Source organism: Phoenix dactylifera, chromosome 8, assembly GCF_009389715.1.
Source record: "Phoenix dactylifera cultivar Barhee BC4 chromosome 8, palm_55x_up_171113_PBpolish2nd_filt_p, whole genome shotgun sequence".
Lineage (NCBI taxonomy): Eukaryota > Viridiplantae > Streptophyta > Magnoliopsida > Arecales > Arecaceae > Phoenix > Phoenix dactylifera.
Genome location: NC_052399.1, coordinates 9365903 through 9387414, shown reverse-complemented (window position 1 = coordinate 9387414; position 21512 = coordinate 9365903). Strand labels below are relative to the sequence as shown.

At 37.4% G+C, this 21512-nt stretch overlaps 2 protein-coding genes across 2 annotated transcripts; both read right to left on the bottom strand.

Moving 5' to 3' along the window:
* Positions 1–2461: 2461 nt before the first annotated feature.
* On the bottom strand, positions 2462–9320 carry LOC103713322 (sulfate transporter 1.2-like). The gene is made up of 14 exons (XM_008800205.3): positions 8987–9320; positions 6888–7280; positions 6747–6795; positions 6446–6653; positions 6167–6341; positions 6003–6068; positions 5789–5902; positions 5569–5685; positions 5359–5485; positions 4970–5256; positions 4681–4871; positions 3191–3276; positions 3007–3083; positions 2462–2893 (listed from the first exon to the last, which is right to left on the bottom strand). Exons 2-14 carry the CDS (start codon positions 7224–7226, stop codon positions 2750–2752), a joined length of 1980 nt encoding a protein of 659 aa, XP_008798427.3. The 5' UTR covers positions 7227–7280; positions 8987–9320; the 3' UTR covers positions 2462–2749.
* A 5864-nt stretch (positions 9321–15184) lies between these two features.
* On the bottom strand, positions 15185–16564 carry LOC120111491 (9-cis-epoxycarotenoid dioxygenase NCED1, chloroplastic-like). Its single transcript, XM_039128547.1, has one exon. It carries the CDS (start codon positions 16166–16168, stop codon positions 15185–15187), a length of 984 nt encoding a protein of 327 aa, XP_038984475.1. The 5' UTR covers positions 16169–16564.
* Positions 16565–21512: the final 4948 nt, after the last annotated feature.

Here is a 21512-nt window from a genome sequence, read left to right as displayed (position 1 = left end):
CTTGTTAGCGTGAAGAAGCTTGGACGGTTAATTAAGATTGGAACTTGGTTGACGCGATGACAAGAACGATGATAGATGATGGAAGAGTGAAACATATTCTCATGGAACTAAAAAGAATTTAACTTTGTCCCCAGATGCGATGGTTGGCTTGTGACTGCCAAGTACAAGACATTATGGTTGTCTTTGCTCCTTTGTCGATGTGATAATATAACAGACTACCCAAAGGCCGGCCTTCAGTAGAAGCATGGCAGGCGCCTTGGTTTCTCCTCAAACAGATGCGGCAAAAGCACAAATAACCAACAACTAAGGTACAAAGTTAGGTTTCTATATGGCCTCTCTTCCGCGGAAGAGGTGGTTAATTCTTAGAGGAGATGTGTTTCACTATTGGTAGAAAGCCCACAGGGGCATCGAAGGAGGAGGAGGCAAAGAGAAGAAGGAAAGAGAAGGAGCGGAAGCAAGCAAAGAAGGAAGAGGCAAGGAAGTCAAAGGAGAAGGAGAGGAAAAGAAGGGAGGAGAAGGAGAGAAAGGAGAAGGAAGAAAAGAGGAAGACGGAGGAGAAAGAACGAGAGAGGAGGAAACAAGAACGAGAGGAAAAGAAGAGGAAGATGGAGAAGGAGAAGAAGAGAAAAGAGAAGCTCAGGAAGGAAAAAGAGCAAAAAAATAAGAGAAAAAAGTTGTGAAATGGCTAAATTTAAAGAAATATCCGTCATATGGAGTTTCATTCCTGCTACTGCCTGTCACTCTCTCTAAAAATCACAAGTTTCGCTTATTCTTTCGACTCTCTCTTCTTCCTCTTAACGTATTCCAAAGAGTTAATTTTTAAATTAAAATGAACAGAAAGGAAGTCAAACGTTGTCATTTTATTTCTTCTATCTTATTGTGATTTGTATTTAAATGTACCACTGGAATTAAGAGAGATGAAGAATGGATGGCCACAATTCTTTCTTTCTTTTTTTTTTCTTTTTTCTTTTTTTTTTCGGGTCACAACATGAACCGAGGTGTGGAAGAACTAGTCTCATCCAGAGATGACCTACAAAAAATCCGCTCACCGAAAAATTTTTGGCGGGATGTTCTGATGCTTAAGTCAAAATGGTATGGAAAGAAGAAATTTGTACAGAATAAAGTTTCTGAATGAGCTTACCTTATAACCTCGAACAATTCCTTTATATAAAGTAGTCAATTGATCCGTTATCTGATTTGGCGCGACTTGCTTTGAATTGCTAAGTAACGATATTGCCATAATTGCCGGTCTTTATTAGCATGTATAGATTGGCTCCTTGATTTTCACCGAAGTTGTTCACCACGGTATAAACCTAAGTGAAAGAGATCAGTCTAATTCGAGTTTAAGATGTCGAATATTTTTCCCCATCACTTTCTAATGGCAAACAAATTAAAGGATTAAAAAAAAGGGTAAGGAATAAAGATGCTCCTTCATTTATTCTCAATCTTTACTAGCACTTGTTTTCTTCATTGCTGCATGGTGTCTCGACCGAAGCTTTAATTCATTAAGCTGACTTATCCACACATAACCAACTGCTAGTTATCATTCTTGTGCATGGCTGGATCCAAGTCCTGCAGCGTCTGATCGGTCCTCGGCGATCTTGATAAACATTCAGATGCACTCATCACTTTTAGGAGAGCAGACATCAAGGTGGGAGCAAAGAGCCGTTACTCTGCGGGCCTCCCTGATCACTCCAACCCCCAGGAAGGGCTGGAACCATACAAAGAGGTCCCTTCCCCCATGCTCGATTGGCCAACGCTGCATGAAATGGTATATTGGAATTGCTCTTTCAATGCATTTCTATGGAAATTTTTGCATCAAACTTTGATCTATTCGATGCAAAACCAAACAAAGATCCTCAGGAGGACAAATGAAAGGTGTTTACTTCGAAAACATCATATAATTAGAAACATATGAAGCAAATGGAGCCCGGGTGGGTGTTCCAAAATAAATAGAGCACTTGAGATATAAAGGACTGTGGACTCCAAGTATGCAATGTAATGGCATATAGAATGTATGAAAACGCAAAGCTTTGGACAGCAAGGCTCCACAATACAAGAAGATTGGAAATATCCAATGGCATGCACTTTGAAGAATTGTTCTAGGACATGATATCGGATCTTGGAATGTAAATAAATAACCGGCCATTTCTTTTGGTATAGAAATAACCGACCATTCAAATCTAGAATTTAAGGTATAGATCATGGTTTAGCAACGACGAGTACCCTTTTTCTTATACTGGTTTTCTAAATGAACATTGAAAGGAAATAAATAATATTTAGTATATTTCATTTTTTTATGAATTACTTGAGATTATAAACTTTAGTCTTTGAGGGTTATCAAAAGAAGATATTACAAACTTTAACCATTCAAGGTTAGATTATATGTAATTCATATAAAGATACTAAGTTTGTGCAAGCGTGAGTGTGTGTGTGTGTGTGTGTGAGAGAGAGAGAGAGATTTGGACTTTCATCTCCAATCTTATCCACAAAACCACAGTTCCAAATCAACCCGCAACTTTAGTAAGTGAACGATCCAAACAGGCAAACTACCCCACTCAGTAATTGAGGTGTCCACGATAACATCACCCTCGCCTTTACCCTCCACCTCCTGTTATAGAGCTCTTGGACTAATCCTTCGACAGGAGCTACTGCACTCATTCTCAGAATTCATTCCAAGTGAGCAATTTTCTCACTTATGTAGCTAATTCAGTAGTTTGATCCTAAGATAACTAGGTTTCTCCTTCCTTCATACATCTTCCCTTGCCTTTGGAACACAAGTCATCACAGCCGCTCCAACTGTCAAGAAGATCATGTCATGGCCTATGAGCTCTGTGAACTTGGCCAAGTGGAGCTTGTCGATCACAATGGGACCAGGATTGGCAAGAACAAGCTGAAAGAAACATACTAAGACTTGTAAGCCATGCTTCAGACCTCATCCCTTTACTAATGTTTGCCATTATTTGAGATATAGTAGTATGGTATGTACCAAAGTTTTGTTCTAACCTGAACGCTGCGCTTTTGAAGACTCTTGTGCAAGTCTTCGAAGGCATGGACACCGCTGGTGTCAATGTCAGTCACCGCTGCAAAGAACGTCAAGTAGTGAATGTTGACGACTAGCATGCATGAGGTCTGCATGAATTTGGAAGATCAGTATAGGAGTAGGGAAACAAGGTGTGAGATCTCTTACGTGACATGTCGACAATCAAGAAATCGATCCTTGGTAGTTGTTTTGCTTCAAGTTGTTCTTCTTCGTCTCTCAACCATCTTAGGATCCTGAAACAGGAGATGACTTGTCGTAAGTTTTCTGCAGTGCTGTTATGGCCGAATCTCTACTTTTAGTTCATTAGTGGGTTGATGCAGTCTGGTTGAAATTTCTGAAGATTGATAACCCTCAACTGTGGTGAGCGAAGGAGCTAAAATTATGATATAACAATTGAAGGTAGTTTCAAGAGGTGAGGGAGAGCTGATTTCGATTTGTCTAGGAATTTTCAAGAAAGTGAGAGTATCAAAGGATACAATCAGTGTTAAAGTTTAAGGAAACAAAATAGAAACAGTAACTTTTCACAGAGAGGCAGCTGCAAGGTATGTCTTGGAGATAGCCTTAACACTCTTGTTCATTAGTTCATAAATGACCATGAGCCACTACATCATATTATTCAATCATTGGTAATGGGTAGGTTTCAGGTTCTATGCAGATCCAAGCACATCCTAAAAGAAGGGTAGGAAAAAATAGAGGAAGCACCTGATGTTACTTAAAATTTCAGTATCCTTAGTGAATTCACGAGAATCATCTGTGTACTCTTTTCTTCTTATTTGTTGCAATGGAATTCTTCATCAAGTTCTCGTGTGAAATTTAGCCTTTGCATGGATAAGTTTCGAGCATCCAAATCCTAAAAATTCAAGCTATACAGAAGAAATGGGGAATCCGTTGAAATACGATGGTTAAAATATAAGAGAAATAATGATGAACAGACAAAAATGACTGGCATGATCGATGGAATTGTGTAAAGGATCTCTTCGGAGCTAGAAAACCAGTATGGATGAAATGAATCACTGTTGGCATTTTTAATTCAGATTCTAGATCTATCTTGGAAGAGCATAACTGAAACATCAGGAGGAACAACGGTACCAAGGGAGGCAACACCAGGAAGTTACAGTTTTTCTTAGATGCTTTTCTAAACTTCTCAACAAATCCTTATGTAAATATTGAGTTATTTTTCTGGATTGCTCCAATTAATGGAGATTTAGAATAAAGAATTGGATGATATAGCTCGGGGGCAGCATTCTTAAAAATTTCAGTTGTCTGGAGCTTTCTCTGAGTGCATACATGTATAATGATGTATAATTCAATCTACAGTATGCAACTATCTCTGAAAAAGAGAAGCAGGTTTTCTGGGCCAGAGCTGCTTCAGTCCTTAGCTGCAGACCTCCAAACATGCATGATGGGCCTCCCTTGCAACTTTACCTGCAGGCAGGTTGAGCTGCAGGGTTCCTAACAACCCCTAATCTCTGGGCGTGTTATTGAAGCCCGGGTAAAATCTCAACATGCATATCTAGCCTCATTTTTATCATGGATATATGTTTCATGGATATAAAATTAGCAACTAGGAGCCCCTGAATATTAAAAACTAGAACCAAAAGGATCAAATTTATCAAGATGGTAAAATAAGTCATTACCTCTCCTTGACATAATTGGAGTTGGTGAAGTAGATGGCAGAATCAACTCTCACAATCAGAACTCCTGGAACTTTGGTAGCCTCAGGATATTGTTCGATGTTCCTATATATTGAAGTTCTTGGAAGATTCCCAAGTAAAGCTGTTCTTGGCCTTGTTACTTGCAGAAGGATCTTAGCGAGTGATATTGAGACCTATTTAGGGAGAAAATTCATGAAACTGCATTTAGATTCCAATGGGAAAGTCTGTCCAGTGAATATTCAAATATTCAAAAGGGTGGCCAGATTCTTACAGCAATTAACAGGCCAATCTCAACTGATACAAAGATCACACCAAGGAAAGCTCCCATGCAGGCAACAAAATCTAATCTATCAACTTTCCAGATGAGAAATGCAGCTTCATAGTCAATTAGGCCAACCACGGCTGATATGATGATAGACGCAAGGATGGCATTCGGGGTGTATTTGAAGAGAGGTGTGATTAGTTCCAAGGTTAGAAGTACTACTGCTGACATAACCATATTGGAGACTGCTGTTTGGCAGCCAGTCATGGAATTTACCGCTGATCTTGAAAAAGATCCTGCATATGAAACCATAATTTTTTTTAATCACTAATCTCAGCAATTTGCTTTCGTGATTATCAACTCCATGTCTGTTTCCAAAGTAAATCAGATATGTTTACCTGTGGCAACATAGCAAGAAGTCATTGAACCAATGACGTTCATAGTTCCCAGAGCTACCATTTCTTTGTTTCCATCCAACTGATAGTCCTTGGCAGCAGCAAATGTTCTCCCAATTGCTATAGCTTCCTGATAAGTCCGCAGAATTTTAGTGCAAGTAAGACAAACATATTTCACTCCTGGCTGGTGATCAAGGTTTATGACTAGCATACCGTCAAAGCTACCATTCCAGCTACCAGTCCAATTCTGAAACCTTTGGTGGCATACGAACCAGTCAGATAAATTTTATTAACAGATGATGTGTTGATGCCTTTCTCTATGTGTTTCACCTTTCATGCATTAGTATTTCAGTTAGTTTCAGCCATGGAAACCCAACGAGAAAAATGACTATATAGCTTCTCATGAATGAATATCACAGAGCTAAGAACTTACAATCTGAACACCATGCTTCTCAGCATGTGTTATGTACACAAAAAAGGTGGATAGAACAACAGAGATCAATGGAGCAATTGCAGGAACCCAGAAAAGTCTCCTTTTCTTCTTTCCCTGTTGATCTCAAACCCATAAGAATCCCAGCAGAAGTAACATTACTAAGTGATCCAATTTTCTTTCAAGCTATTTAAATGAAATGAAACTAGATTCTTACGATGTACTTAGCACACAGAAGGAATGCCAGGAAGGTTGACCCTATCAGTATTGTCTGCCAGTTCCACTGCGAAAGGGTAAATTTCATTGAAGACTATCAATACCACCACAGCAAAAACAAGTAAATCTTTATCTGAGCAAAAAGGAGAGCAATAGATTTCTTACCCCATGGGAAGCAGAGCCCCACACAGACTTCATAACAGAAATTATGTCAGAATTCTTGGTAAAATTTTTTATACCAAGAAATCCTTTTAGCTGTTGAAGAGCAATTGTAATGGCTGCTCCACCCATGAATCCAACAATGGCAGCGTGAGACAGGAATTCAATGAGGAAGCCTAATCTGAAAATGTAGTCATGTGAAATGAGTAGGAGTTGCAAATATAATTGATAATGAAACTAGAGTAGGAAGGCATAACAGGCATTAACAAGAGGGTTAATTCTTACCTGAAGAATCCCAATGCTGCTTGAGTGATACCACAAAAAAAGGTTGCTGTGAATGCAAGCCGGATGTATTCCTCCTTTTCTGTCACAGGATCAAACTCATTCTGAAGAAGAGTACCGAGCAAGAGAGACACGACTGCCACTGGTCCAATAGCCATATCCCTTGAGCTACCCATTACTGCATAAACCAGTGGGGGAACGAAACTGGAGTCTGCAACAATCAGAAAGAAAGAAACCCATCTCAAAGGTTTTGCATAACAAACTAAAAGTTATCATGAAGTAAAACAGTACTCGTAGTACTTACAGAGCCCATATTGTGGGTCCATGTTTGCAAGCTTTGCATATCCAATGTCCTAGTTAGGAGACAAATCTCATGTTAAAAAACTAATCTACTACCAAGTGCTCATAAATACCATACCATATTATTATGTGTGAAGATGGTTACTTGAGGGATGCAGAGACTTGCAATCGTCAGTCCAGCAATAATATCTCCTTTGAGCTTACTAAAGTTGTAGTCTCTTCCCCACTCAAGTATTGGAAAAATAAATTGCAGGCCTAGTATGAGCTTCCTTGATCTGGTTTGATCCTTGTAAGGGTGTAAAGGGTCATCCGCAAACAATGTTTCCTTCAAAGTATCTTTGAACTCTCTAAAGAAATTCCTCCGAGGGGGGAATCCAACCTTGTAGATAGAGTGTGGATTCTCTCTCTGGCCTTGTGAGGAGGGAAGGCTGGCCGCATCCAATTCCTTATTTCCAAATCCATCAGAAATGGAGTGACCCATCATGAACTTGTTTGTCGAGGGAAACAAGAATGCAGTATCAGGGTGTCAAGTTTTAATCTGAAAAAACAAGAATGGCTAGAATAAATGGAGTAGTTGCATACAAACAAATACCATTCAAAGCACAATAATCCAGCCTTTGTTTCTATCATATTTTCTGTTGCACTAAATACAAACTTCCAAGGGAGACCAGCAAAAAAGATAATCAGTCATAATATACAATGCAGAATGCCATTCAGATACCCTATTCCAATCAAACAGTACAGCCGTTTTCATAAATGTTTATGTTTGAGAAGTAAGCAAGTGAAATATAGAACTACAAAATGTAATTCACATAGACCACTATTACAATTCCAGGTCAGACTTCAAGGTGAGTGAGATATAGCTACAAGTCAAGAACCTAGATTGCATATATACCACATTCAAGATACAGAAAGCAATAGAAAAAAATAATCAAAGATTAGACTTTGGCTAATTTTCTTCTCATACTTCTCCTAAACAAGGTGTGACACTGGGGCTCATAATGTAATAGACAACCATTTCCCCGCAGAAAAGAGTAGAAATGCAATAAGCAATCATTAATAGGGTGTCGGCTTGGAAGTAATTATTGATTACTCTATATTCCTTATTTCTTTTCTAATTCAAAATATGCAATTTCGATCGATGAGAGTGGGCTAGGAATCATATATAGGGAGGGAATCATGAGACAAGACTTCTCTGATTGCGATGCTTTCACAAAGTGAAAGGGCATAAAACTTCCATTAAATGCATAACGCCACCAGGAAAGACACCATTCATGGTTCTGATAATTTGCTCCCCATCAAATTGCAAAATGGTTGCTAATACTACTAAATAAAATATATGAATACCTGTTTCCCCCTATCTATCCATTGAACACTTACAATTGCTATTTGGTTCTTTCATAGCTATCAGAAGGAAAAGTAGATGATGCTTGCATAATCCAAGCACATAGGATGTTTACCGTAATCAAAGACAACTATGCACGCGTAAAGTTTATCCTACAAATAGATAAACATAAGCTTGATCAAGCTTAGTATGATTTGAAAAGGGTCATAGAATCTATCAGTGGATTTTTTTTTTTCTTTCTCAAATAAGTTGCATCATTTTGCATATAGATGCTCCCCCACAGTTTCGTTTCTATATATTTTCATTTCTAAATTATCTGTTACTCTTAGATCCTACTCCCAAATGAAGACTTTTAGTTACAAAGAAGAAAAAGCAGGGTATAAAACAAAAAATATGCTACAAAACTTCAATGACAGATCAATGATTCCCCCAGAAAAGGGAAAAGGTGTATTTGAAAAATAAAATGTTCGTCAAAATAAAAAAAAAAAGAAAAATAAAATGACTTTTGTCTCCCTTCCTTTTTTTTCTTTGAGAAAAGAAACAAAGATCAATTTTCCTAATAAAAAAGGGTTATTTTTCATTACTGTTGCGAAAATCCCAAAATTCAAAATAAAATTCCACCATCACCCATTATAAATCTCACCAAAACGCAGCAATCTGGATCAATCAAAAGACTCCAAACTGAATTCCTATAAATTAAAGAAAATAAAAAATTTAATTTGAATCACGTATCATCCCCAATTTCCAAACCTACGAAAGCGACCACATCATTGCAACATCCAAAGAGCCCAGTCTTTTGTCCTCTTTCAATCCTTTTTTGTAGAATATATAGGGAATAAAACAGGGGAGGCAGAGGAAGAACCTAAAAAGAGATTTTAGGAGAGAACGAAAAAGCTCACCTTTTATAAAGCCAAGCAAAAGCCGCAAACAGGAACCTTTGACCATGGCCCGCTAAACAACTTGGCTGCCCCACCACCAAATTTATTATCTTTCGCTCCTTTTTTAATCCTCCTCGTTTCTTCCTAAGAATCCCCCCAAGAGTCAAGAGTGAGGACGCGAGCAAAGAAAACCCCTCTAAAACTATGAAATTGAGAAGGTAAATGTGTTTGTACCCAAAAAATAAAGAGAAGGTAAATGTGGAGGGGAAGAGCCCTTCTCTTTAAGATAAAAAGGATTGAATGGAAGACTCCTATATTAGGTAAAAACGTTAAATGGATCAATGATAATTCAACGCACCAGCTGGCGTTACAATTTTGGGTTATCTTGATGCGATACGAAACCATTTTTAAGTTGGAATCCCACACAGAGCGGCCACGAACGATCTGGAACACATGCAAGAATCTCGGAGCGAGGAAAAAGGTCATACAAAAAAAACGTCCAGGTTCAATGAATCTGGTAACCCGACAGCAGTCTACGGTTTAGATTTGGTTTACGCACCCTCTCGCGTTTGCCTTTCTTTCTTTCTTTCTGTTTTTTTTTTTTTTTTTTTTGTGTTTTGAAAAAGTTTCACTAATGGACTTAATGCCAAGCTTCTACCAAAGATGTTAGGTGGGAGAATTACATGGTGCGTTGCATAACTTCATGCAGTCCAACTATGGATGACTGATGAACGCTCTCTCGTCACACCAAGCAATTTTATATACAAATTAAATATCAAATTCTACCATAATGATTGTAGACTGATAGGCATACGCATCATGCAACGTTAATACAAAAATTATTTACTAATATTCATTTGTTCTTGATGTAGTTACAATAGATATTATAATTGTTAGCTATTTTTACAAATTTGTTAGATAAATACTTATTTATGTATCCATAAATTCGATATCATATTTCATGAAACACGTACTTGAGAGTATGCCAAAAAAAATTTAATCTTCAGAGCCTCCCCGTATATAAGAAAATAATATCTATAAGCAATTGGTTTTCTCCTTTGAGCCACACTAGATTTTTTAGCATGCTTCACTTGTAAGATGAAGGCCAAGAGATACTCAAATTCAAGAACCATATCAAGACACTATACAAGGATATATAATAAATTGAGGTTCATGAATTCCAAGAGACCAAATCTCATCTTTCCACCTCCTACACAGGATGCTAACTGGCCACAGTATCCTATTACGTATTTACACCAACTTGTATACCATATTCAAACCCCACACTCAAACATGTGTTGAGAAACATTGCTTATTCTACTTATACGAGGATTCTATTCTTAGTTTTATTCTACTAGAATACTTATGTTTTAGTAGTTATCAAGTCTTATTTTTTAGTGGGTGATAGTTATCCTTATTCTATAGTAGTGATCATGTCTTATCTTTTAGTGGGTAATAGTAATTCTTATCTTTAGTAGTGATCAAGTTTTATTTTTTAGTGGATGTTGAATTTGAGTAGAAATCAAACATCCCACCCATTGATGCTCTACTTAAAGGACCGTTGGTGTCTCCTTTAGTGTGGCGTGAGAAAAGAGAGAGAAGGAGAGACCGAGAGTTGTTCTTCTGGGTAAGGAGTGAGAAAGAGCCTTTTTGTGTGGCTCATTTTTTTTAATTATATATTTTTTCTCTCTCCTAATTAGTTTTCTTCTAGCATCTCTTTTTAATTTTTTTTTGTTTGGTGTTTGTTCTAGATCTTTGGCCAATACGGTCGATATACTCTGCATAGTGTGCCCTTTTACATGGTATCAAAGCCATAGGCTTAAAGATCAGTTATTTGTGTGTTCGTAATTCGGCATAGTTGAAGAGCTTCTAGTAATTCGCTGTGCGGCGGTGTAAATGTGTAGATCATATTTGGCGATTCAAGAGATAAATCATCATGACTGAAGATACTACAATCTCTAGTATTGGGATAAAAAAATTGAATAACACTAATTATGTGCATTGAAAGGCCTGCATCAAATCTTATTTGATTAAGCAAGATTTATGGAAGATTGTGAATGGAACAAATACAGTAAAGCCACCAGAAACTCCTGATAATGCAGAAGCGAGAAAAAAGTGGAAGATCAAAGCTGAAAATGCCATATATATTCTTAGGCTTAATATGGATGAAGAAAATCATCAACATATTTAAGATATACAGGAGCCGAAAATAGTATGGGATATTTTTGCTGCTCTCCACTCGAAGTCTAATGAGGCTCGGCTTCAATATTTAGAGAACGAGATTGGTGTTCTCAAATAAGATAATCTTACAATCTCCCAATATTTTCTTAAAAAAAAAAATTGTTTGATGAGCTTGATCTAAACTCTCGTTATGGTAAAAATGAATGGCATAGACTGTCAGTTCATGGTTTGAATAAGGAGTGTAGTGTTTATATGCTTGCTATTTCTGAATGGACTCAACAACCTACTTTAACAAAGTTAGAAAATATACTTATTAATCAAGAAGCACTTAATACTTAGATGCGTGATTTGACTATATTCCCTAAAAAAAGAGAGCTTATTTTTTGGGAGTAAAAATCAAAATAAGAAGTGGAATAGTAAATTTAAAAATTTAGAAAAAAAGCCAGTTTGAGAATTTGAGAAGGATAAAAATTCTAATCAGAAGAAAGATTACAAATTCAAAGGGAATTGTCATAGGTGTAGAAAATTTGGCCACAAAATTCAAGATTGTAGGGTGAAGCTCAAACAATCTAATATTGCATCCTTTACTTCAGATAATGGGAGAGAGAAGAAAACTAGTAGTTAGGCTCTCACAACTTCTATTGTTGATTTCAGTTGTCTCGATAGCTAGAATGCATGTATTTCTACTTCTTGTCACGTGTTAGATATTAATGTTGCTCATAATTGAATTATTGATTCTGGGTGTTTTAATTATTTGACCGATCATAGAAAGATATTTGATTCTCTACGTGATTATATTGGTTCTGATGCTATTGCTACTGTCGATGATTCACTTTATTCTGTCAAAAATATTGGTGATTTATCTCTCATATCATCTACTTGTTCTTCTATTTTCGTAAATAATGTTTATTGTGCCTGGCATGAACAAAAATTTGACTTTTGTTTCACAAATCATCGACAAACGGTATTATGTTTAATTTGAACCTGACACCGCGAAGATTTATGCTAATGTTAAAGCTTCTGAAAAGTTTATTACTCCAGGCAGGAAAGTGAACAAGCTTTATGTCATGTCTACCGGTAATTCTTATGTTGATCGAACTCTTAAGCATGATACTGCTGATTTATGTCATGCTAGATTGGCTCATGTGAATATGTCAGACTTCAAGATATGTAGAGCAGGAGACTAGTTAATGGGCTTCCCAAGATGAATGTCAATACTAGCACTATTTGCATTGATTGCCAGTATGGAAATATGCATTCAGATCTCACAGAAATGATTAGTACTTCATCTTTTATCAGTTTGAGGTATGCAGTTATCTTTACTAATGATTTCTTTAGATATTCTTGGGTTTATTTTGTTAGAGAAAAGTCAGAAGTGTTTGAGAAATTTTTCTAATTTAAGAATTTGGTTGAAAATATCTTTAAATTAAAAATTGGTTGCTTAAGAACCGATGTTGATGGAGAATATATTTCAAAGGAATTCTCTAACTATCTGATGAGATATGGCATTACTAGACATTTTACTTGCCTAGGTACTCCTGAACAGAATCGTGTGGCAGAAAGAAAGAATAGACATCCATTTGAGGCCATCTATAGTATGATTTATACAAAATATGTGAAGCATGAATTTTGGGCAGAATGCATGCAGACAACGGTTTACATTCTTAATAGGACACCTTTGAGAAGTATTGATAATATGACTCCATATGAAAAATTGTTTGGAAAATGTTCTGATATTTCTCATCTTTGTGTGCTTCAATGTGTTTGCTTTGTGCATGATTATGATGTATTCTCTAATAAGTTAGATAAGAAGTCTGTTAGATGTATGTTTCTTAGTTATGATGAGGCTACGAAAGGCTGGAGATGCATTAATCCTAAAACAATGAAGATTTATATCTCCAGACATTTTATTTTTGATGAGAGCTCTTCTTGGTGGTCTTCTGATGGATCCTATTTCCTAATTGGTAAGTTTAGATCAGGATGAGGACTTAGTATCTCAGAAGGATGTTGGTTCTACAAAAATTGGTGAATCTTCTTCCCCTTCTTCAGTTCAACAGCCAGAGCCTTCCTCATCTTTGCTATTTTGGGTACTCTTAAAAGTTCATAGAAAACTGGAGTGCATGCCTCAAATTCTAAGAAAAATGAACATGGTATTAGAGAAGAAGAAGACATGAAGTTGAACCTGAAGCTTTCGAGGATCTATCACCATTGTAGAAAAGCAAAAGAAAGAAGAAAGCAGTTGACAGGTATGGAGATTGGAATTATTCTTCTATTACTTATTGTTATGCTTCTACTATTGTTGATCAGCAAGAACCAACTTCATATGATGAGGCTAAAGGCATTGGTGTTTGAGAGGATGCCACAAAAAAAGATACTTCAGCTTTTAATAAGAATGAGACATTGGATTTGGTTTCTTTACCTAGTGGTGTTTCTCCTATTTCTTGTAAGTGGGTTTATAAGGTAAAGAGGAAGAGTGATGGCACTATTGAACGCTACAAAGCTACGCTTGTAGCAAGAAGATTTTCACAAAAGTATGGAGTTGATTTTGATGAGATCTTTAGTCCAGTTGCAAAATTAACTGCTATCAGAGTACTTATTCCCTTAGCAGCAAGCAAAAGTTGGTGGTTGTGGAAGATGGATGTCAAGAATGCTTTCTTATATGATGATCTTGATAAAGATATTTATATGTTGTAGCCTCCTGATTCTGCTGACTCTTCTCATCTTGAGTTTGTTTGCAGACTTAGGAAAGCTTTGTATGGTCTCAAACAAGCACATAGAGCATGGTATGGAAAAATTATAGAGTATTTGTTATTTTGTAGCTATTCTCTATCTTCTGCAGACTTTAGTTTATTTGTAAAGTATATTAGTAAAGGTATAGTAATTGTTTGCCTTTATGTGATGATTTGATTGTTACTAGTGATGATGTTGATGAGGTCTGCAATGTTCGTGGCTAGCTATCTATTAGGTTCGAGATGAAAAAACTTGGTGAATTGAGATATTTCCTTGGCATTGAAGTAGCTAAGCTTAAGAATGGCTATTTTATTTGCCAAAGAAAATATACTGTTGATTTATTGAATAAGTATGGACTGGCTAATTGCAAGAATATGTGGATACCAACTAAATCAAATTTAAAGTTGAGTAGAGAGCATAGCAAACTTCTTGATGATCTTATTATTTATAGACAGATTTTGGGTAGTTTGATCTACTTAACCATCACAAGGCCAAATATTTTTTATGCAGTTAGCATTGTCAGCCGATATATGTAGTGTCTTCAGTGGCCACACCTTGATGTAGTTTTACAGATCCTGAGATATATTGCTAAGACTGTTGATTATGATATTTTATATACTAATAATTCTTTAGTCAAGTTAGTATGTTTAACATATGTAGACTATGCTGGTGATATAGGCACACGTAGGTCTGCCACTGGTTATTCTTTTAGCTTAGGACTTGGTAGTGTTTCTTGGTGCCGTAAGAGACAACCTACTATTTCATTATCTTCTACAGAGGTACAGTATCATGTGGCTGTGATAGCAATTCAGGAATTAACTTGGCTCATAAGGTTGCTTGATAATTTAGGTTAGGATACTGACTATATTGTTCCTCTTTATTGTGATAATGAGAGTGCAATCCATTTGGCGAGGAATCTGGTATTTCATGTAAGGACAAAGCACATTAAAGTTCATTATCATTTTATTAGAAAAAAATTGCAGATTAAGAGGTTGATTTGCTTTCAATTTCTACAAAGGACCAGCTAGCAAATATCTTCACCAAAGGATTGGCAGCCAAGCGGTTTGAAGATTTGCGCAGCAAGCTCAAGGTTGTCAACATAGACTTCGCAATGAGAGAGAGTATTGAGAATGATTGCTTATCCTACTTATGCTGGAATTCTATTTCTTATTTTATTCTACTAGAAAACTTATTCTTTAGTAGTTATCAAGTCTTATATTTTAGTGGGTGATAGTTTTTTTTATTCTTTAGTAGTAATCAAATCTTATCTTTTAATGGACGATAGTTATCTTTATCTTTTAGTAGTGATCAAGTCTTATCTTTCAGTGGACGTTGAATTTGAGTAGGAATCAAACATCCCACCCTTTGATGCTCTATTAAGAAGGACTTTTGGTCTCTTCGCACGAGAAAAGAGAGAGAAGAAGAGAGTGAGAGTTGTTCTTCTCGATCAGGAGTAAGAGAGAGGGAGCGATGGATCCGGATCGGGGGAAGCTGCCCATCGGGGGATATTGTTGGAGGCGATGGAGGAGAAAATGAAGGAGTACGCTCCAAGTACGGGGGGATAACGTCGTCTTTGCCAATCCTTCCATCCTCGATAGCGTCCTCCAGGACAATCGCACCATCGACGGCCGGCGTCATCCAAGAGCCGACGACGACGACCTCACCGGTGCCGGGATCCTCCCATGCGTTCCAGAGGTGGAAGCAGAAGCAGTCCGCGACGTCGACCCACTTCCAACGCGTCTGCGGCGTGCTTGGAAGTCCCAAACAGGAGGTCTTGCTCCGGTCGTAGACGACCAGCAAGCCACCGCGGATCATCTCCTGGATCTTGAACCCCACCTGCTGGTCGGGGATCACGACGAAATTCTCAGTGATGGCGAAGTCATGCATCATGGTCGGCTGGTCGAGGGGGATCTCGACGTCGGGTGACTTCTCGCCGGCAGGGGAGAAACGGAAGTACTTGAGATATGGCTTCTGGATGACGACGTAGCTGAGAGCGAAGAGCTCACAGGACACGGGGTCGAGCTTTGGGTGGGCGATCATGGCGGAGTGGAGCTTGCCGTCGAAGTCGTAGCGTCCGACGGTCTCGAGGTCGCTAGAGGGGGTGACGCGGACGTGGTAGGGGAAGTCGTCCTCCGACATGGCGAGGGGGCGGTCGTGGAAGTAGATGAGCCCGGCGTTGGCGACGCCGGTGCTTTTGGAGGGGTCGACGAGGCCGGTGAGGGCGTGGAGCTCGCCGATGGCCTTAGGGAAGATGGGCCGCCCAAGGGCGTGCTCCTGCCAGAGGCGCTCCATCTCGGTGAAGCGGCACGCGTAGCTGGCGGCTCCCTAGGCTCCCCTGTAGCGCCCCTGCCCCGATTACACCGGAAGACGAGGAAGCCGTCGGTAAAGGATGCCCTGAAAGTTCAGAGACTTTGGTATACCTGGTGGTCTGAAGGACGGCACCATACAATCAGAGATACTGAACATGTGATAGTATATTTTATATAATCTTCAGTATGAATATACTTGCAGAATAGTATATGTATCATATTTCGGAAATATAAATATGTGAACAATATTATCTTGAATTTCATAGGAAATTTAGAGTGTAAGTAGAAATTGATTTGACAAATTGACGCAGGGGAAGCCGGTCAAGGCGAGCACGTCGTCTTCGATGAAGGATGGAAGAGAAAGAGCAAGCACATTGCTCTCCTGCGATCACACTAATAGAGAACTTGTGAAACAATACTTCAATGATCCCAATAAAAAGGAGTGGGGCCTTTATATAATAAGGACGAGCTACACATAAGTAGAAAGACAAGAAAAATAAAGCAAAATTTTAGTACAATAATTCTAAAAATACTGAAATGATTCAATGGGTTGATTGAAGCAAAATCTTAGAGCAATAATTCTAAAAAATGCTGAAAAGATTTAATGAGTTGGTTGGCAAAGATTCAATGGGTTGGCTGAAGCAAAATCTTAGGACAATAATTCTAAAAAATGCTGAAAAAATTTAGTGGGTTGGTTGGCAAAGATTTAATGGGTTGGTTGGCCTTTTCTTCTTTAATTGGATTCTCCAAACTAGGTGTGACTGAGATGGCAGGTAGGAAATTTAAAGTGGACGCCTTGGTTGGCCTTTTCTTCTTTAGCTGGATTCTCCAAACTAGAGGCGATTGAGATCGCGGGTAGGAGATTTGAAGTGAATGCCTGGATCACAAGTGCATATAACTTGTAAATGAGACTGATGAGTATGGTTTGGATTAATTTAGCCATAGGATGGCAACCTCGAGCTTATGCATGGGATAGCCTCCACAGATTTATGCGTGGTATAATGTCCATGGACTTATGCATGAGATTGTCTGTCTTGGACTAAGTTATGATCTCGGTTAGTCCAAAATTGAAAAAATAATTGATATGAAATCTAGAAATCGAGTTAATGAAAAACAAATAATATGACATAAGAATTTGTTGTTGAACAATTAGTTAAATTTGATATATATATATATATATATATATATATATATATATATATATATATATATATAATTTTTTGATAAGATGATAATAAGAGCTTATGTGCATAATTAATTGTATGAGCTTTTTGAGTATCGATATGATATTCATATTTTCATTTTACCTGAAATTATTCATGTGATTGTTTTCCTATTACTTATGTTGCAGCAGCTCAGGATTTTTACTGAGCTGGAAAAGCTCATATTCTTTCTTGTATTTTTTTCTTTCAAAATTGTAGGTTGCGTAGTACTTGGCTAGTTAAGATCATAGGTAAGAAATGAATAGATAGAACATCTTTATTTCCAGTTGGATGAATGAATCTGATAATTTTATATAAGTTTGTTGTTTATTATGAATTGAGATCATTTTTGTTCATAGATAATGAGGTTGTGATAAGTTTTTTAGCTCTAGCATATTCTTTAGGGCTCTATCCTAAAAAATGTGCAGCCGTGTTATATGGCCGGCTTGAGTTGCAGGTTTGGAAGGTGAAAGAAATGTAGTTCCCCCAAAGACCAAATATGCCGGTTGCACCTTTTTCTCAGCCACACAAGGCCCACTTTCAATTTTGGTGGGTCCTTGGCCTCGTTACGACGGTATTAGGTGATCTTGATCTCATAAGTATCAACCCTCAAGCATTAATTGGATTCTCGAAAGGTCTATTTGTATAGATGATATACGGCGTAGTATTGGATAACAACTGGAGTGCTCATAAAGATAAATTGATCGATAGGCCCTCGAAGCTTTTGGTAGACTGTTCAATTAGACATAACCAATGATATGGAAATGTCTTTTCAAAAAAAAAAAAAAAGTCAGGGGAGAAAATGTTTGAAAGTAGAAAGTAGAAAAGAAAAGAAAAGAAAAGAAAAACATTTCAATCAGTCGATCAACAGCTCAATCATCTAGCCAACTTCTTATCCCAGTATAACAGTAAGAAAATCATTGACATTGCACTAAGTTTTCAGGAACCCCCAAATAGAAATCATCTTTTGCAAATAACTCGTCATTCCTCGAGTGAACAACGCGCTTGAGGTCTATGACTTCTGCCACCTCTGACCTCTCCAATCTCTTACGTATGTTTCCAACTCTCCAGTCTAGCATCTTTTTGCAAAGCTTAGCCCTCAGTATGGTCTTTGTAGGTTGGTTAATATTCACTTTATATTCACATAATTTTCATTTGAAAGTAATCAGTTCAGATTCATATAAAAGATACCAATTCTATAGTCCAGATCTACACTTGTTCTATTTCTCATGAAATTCACATTGTTATATCTCTATCCAGTACTGTTCAAGTATGTTTCTTTTAATGACTACCCAATACTGTCTCTGAGATGTTCAATAAAAGTATAGCAACAAATTGGTGATCTTCTTTGTTTCTTAGCATTCTTATAATCATGGTATGTTGATTGGTACTAACTACATCGTCTCGATGGTTTTGACTAGATACAAAAATTGCACCATCTCTAATCTGTGCTGTAATCGGTTCTTCAAGAGATACAGCAATTGGTCCCGTTGCTGATTGATGTTCCCCTTCCTCTATCTTCCATGATTCAGAAAATAATGGACCCATTTGTTGATCCAAATGCATGCAGGAAGCTGGTCTTCATAGCAACTTATTTTGCTGGCATCATCCAAGCTTCCTTTGGATTGTTGAGGTGGACATCTTTGCGAATTATCATTCGGTGGTCGGTGGTCATGTTTATGGATGCAGAGTATAGCGACGGCGGCGACGGTGAGCCCTCTCTCCGTCGATGAAATTCAGTGTATAGCTCTCTTCTCCTATTTCACCTTCTTGCCTTCAGTCAAAGGCCTTAAGACTAATTAAAAATAAAAAATAACAAGCAAATCCGGGTTCAGGTTTTGCATTCAGATCCTTGTTCAAGTGTTTGATAGGCCTAGAGTTATTTTTATGCTTATTGACATATTTTAGAACTTAATGATGGAGCATGTTTTTTGATAACTGATGGTCATGATGGTAATATTACTGATTTTCTTTTAGCACATCCTACGTAAGTTATTAGCTTAATATATCAAATATAACAATTCTTAATTCAAATTTGATTATTTTATATTATTATTTTGGATTTATTTTTTTTCTTTGGGAATATTAGGCTACGCTAGCAAGAGAATGGGGGAGATTGCTCTCCTAAGGCCGGCTCTCATCTACTTGTACGTGATTGTTGGCAAATGATTATTACTCGTCACTCCTTTGAGGCAACACATGTATATATAGAGAGAGAGAAGTAAATAATGCAATTGATTGGGTTGCAGCTTATGTAGCCAATTATATAGGAACTATACTGTGAACCTCTACATGACTTCTCCAAATTTTTGAATGCTTTGCATGTTGATTCTTGTGGATATATTTAAACAAGATTTTACTATTTATTTCTAGTAGATTTTGATTATTTTGTTTGCTCACCCAATTCATGTTAACAGTTTCATTCATTGGTGTGACATAATCTGTTGTGCCAGAACTAGCAACTTGAAGTTGCCTATCTACCTTTACTCTGATGAAAATACATTTTGTTGCTAAGAAAGTGACCTAATTAAAATCATCTGTCTACAACCACATCAAATCATGGAGCACAAATGCTGTAGATACAAGCTTTTTATAAGAGAAACAACAGCTGTTCATGTCAACTAGAATTTTTGCATTCCAAAAGGATCATCAGGCTGAACTAATCATCCACAATAATGAAGGATGTGCGAAGAACAAGCCTAGGAATATTTGAAAAATTACTTAGCAGTCTAGTCTGTTTTACATTCTTCCATCAAATGGTTATCCACAAACATTAGCTGTAAATGGTTAAGATGAAAGATGCAGCAGCATTGAGCTGCAATTACACCCATCCAAATGATAAAAAGAATGATTGCAGAAAGAAGCTAACAACATCCAAGATCAACAACTGAACAAGTCTATAATGAGTTCTCTATTGCTCGTCTTCTAAAAGTCTATATCATCTGAAAAACAGCTGTCCGTGAACATGTATGAGCAATCAATCTCCTCTGTCGTTGACTCCATTGATGGCAGCATGCTTGTTCCCTATCATGAAAAGAAGATATTGAATTAGTTCTCATGAACCAAAGATACGACTTGAATTTATATATGGCAAAATCAGCAGTGAGCTTTATATTACAGCATTGGTGGGCTCCCCTGCAATGTCTTGAGACGCATATGCAGCACTTGCTTGTGGAAAAGGAGGACTTGGATTGCAAGCATTCTGAAGTGGAAGATGTTGGGCTGGAGGTTGGCTCAATATATTGCTTTGCAGATCGTATGCCGAGGGGAATGGCAGGCTAAGATCAAGCAGAAACACAAAAAAGAAAGGAGAGATTAAGCAGGTAGCACATATGTTTTTACTTGGTTATTCCACAGCCAAATATTATCAAACAAGACATGCCATTTGATATATTCTATTACAAATAAAACAGTGGTTCAAGTTTTCGGATTTCAAACAGGTATTCCCCTCATCCATCTTTCCTTTCCTTTTTTTTTTTCTTTTGTGGTATAGAAAAGAAGACTAGGTCCCTACACACTACCATATATCAAGTGAGGCTGCCCTCACCTACATGGGCTAAGCCAGCCAACGCCGAAGGGCTCTCATCTTGTCCTTCATGGGCCTTGTTGACCAACCAAATTTCAAAGAGAGCCCAAACATATTGGGAAAAAATATTAAGGAAAAGTACACAAGAGGTTATTAAAAATCTCTATTGAGAAAAAATATTTCTGAAAAAATATTTTATATTTTTAAGAATAGTTCTATGATCAACTTTAGGAAGTCGAATCCCTACTGCCTCTTTGAAAGTGAGATGTCCTCAACCATTGAACCATAGAGGCATGTCCCCCCGATTATTATCATACTATGATAATAGTATGAACAGTTTCTTGGAATTGTTAATAGAATCTAGTGGTCTTCCTAAATCCAAAGAGATTTTCCTACTTTTATGTTACGATTCTATGTACTTTTTTTGTTCGATGGTTGTTGTATGAACCTCTATGCATATATGCACATACATACATATACGTATATGTAGACATATATTCATTAGACTCATAATGGATTGAAAATTCATGAATTGAATTAAATGGGCCCTTCTAACTCTGCAATAAAATAATGCCATAGTAAGGCATAAGTCATCGGTT

Bases quoted from the DNA above. Each gene is read 5' to 3' on its own strand.
- LOC103713322 (XM_008800205.3), bottom strand. From the start codon at position 7,226: ATGATGGGTCACTCCATTTCTGATGGATTTGGAAATAAGGAATTGGAT. The intron at 5,686-5,788 runs GTAAGTTCTTAG...AATGCATGAAAG, and splicing joins AGAAGCATGGTGTTCAGATT to GTGAAACACATAGAGAAAGG. The intron at 5,486-5,568 runs GTATGCTAGTCA...CGGACTTATCAG, and splicing joins CTGGAATGGTAGCTTTGACG to GAAGCTATAGCAATTGGGAG.
- LOC120111491 (XM_039128547.1), bottom strand. From the start codon at position 16,168: ATGGAGCGCCTCTGGCAGGAGCACGCCCTTGGGCGGCCCATCTTCCCT.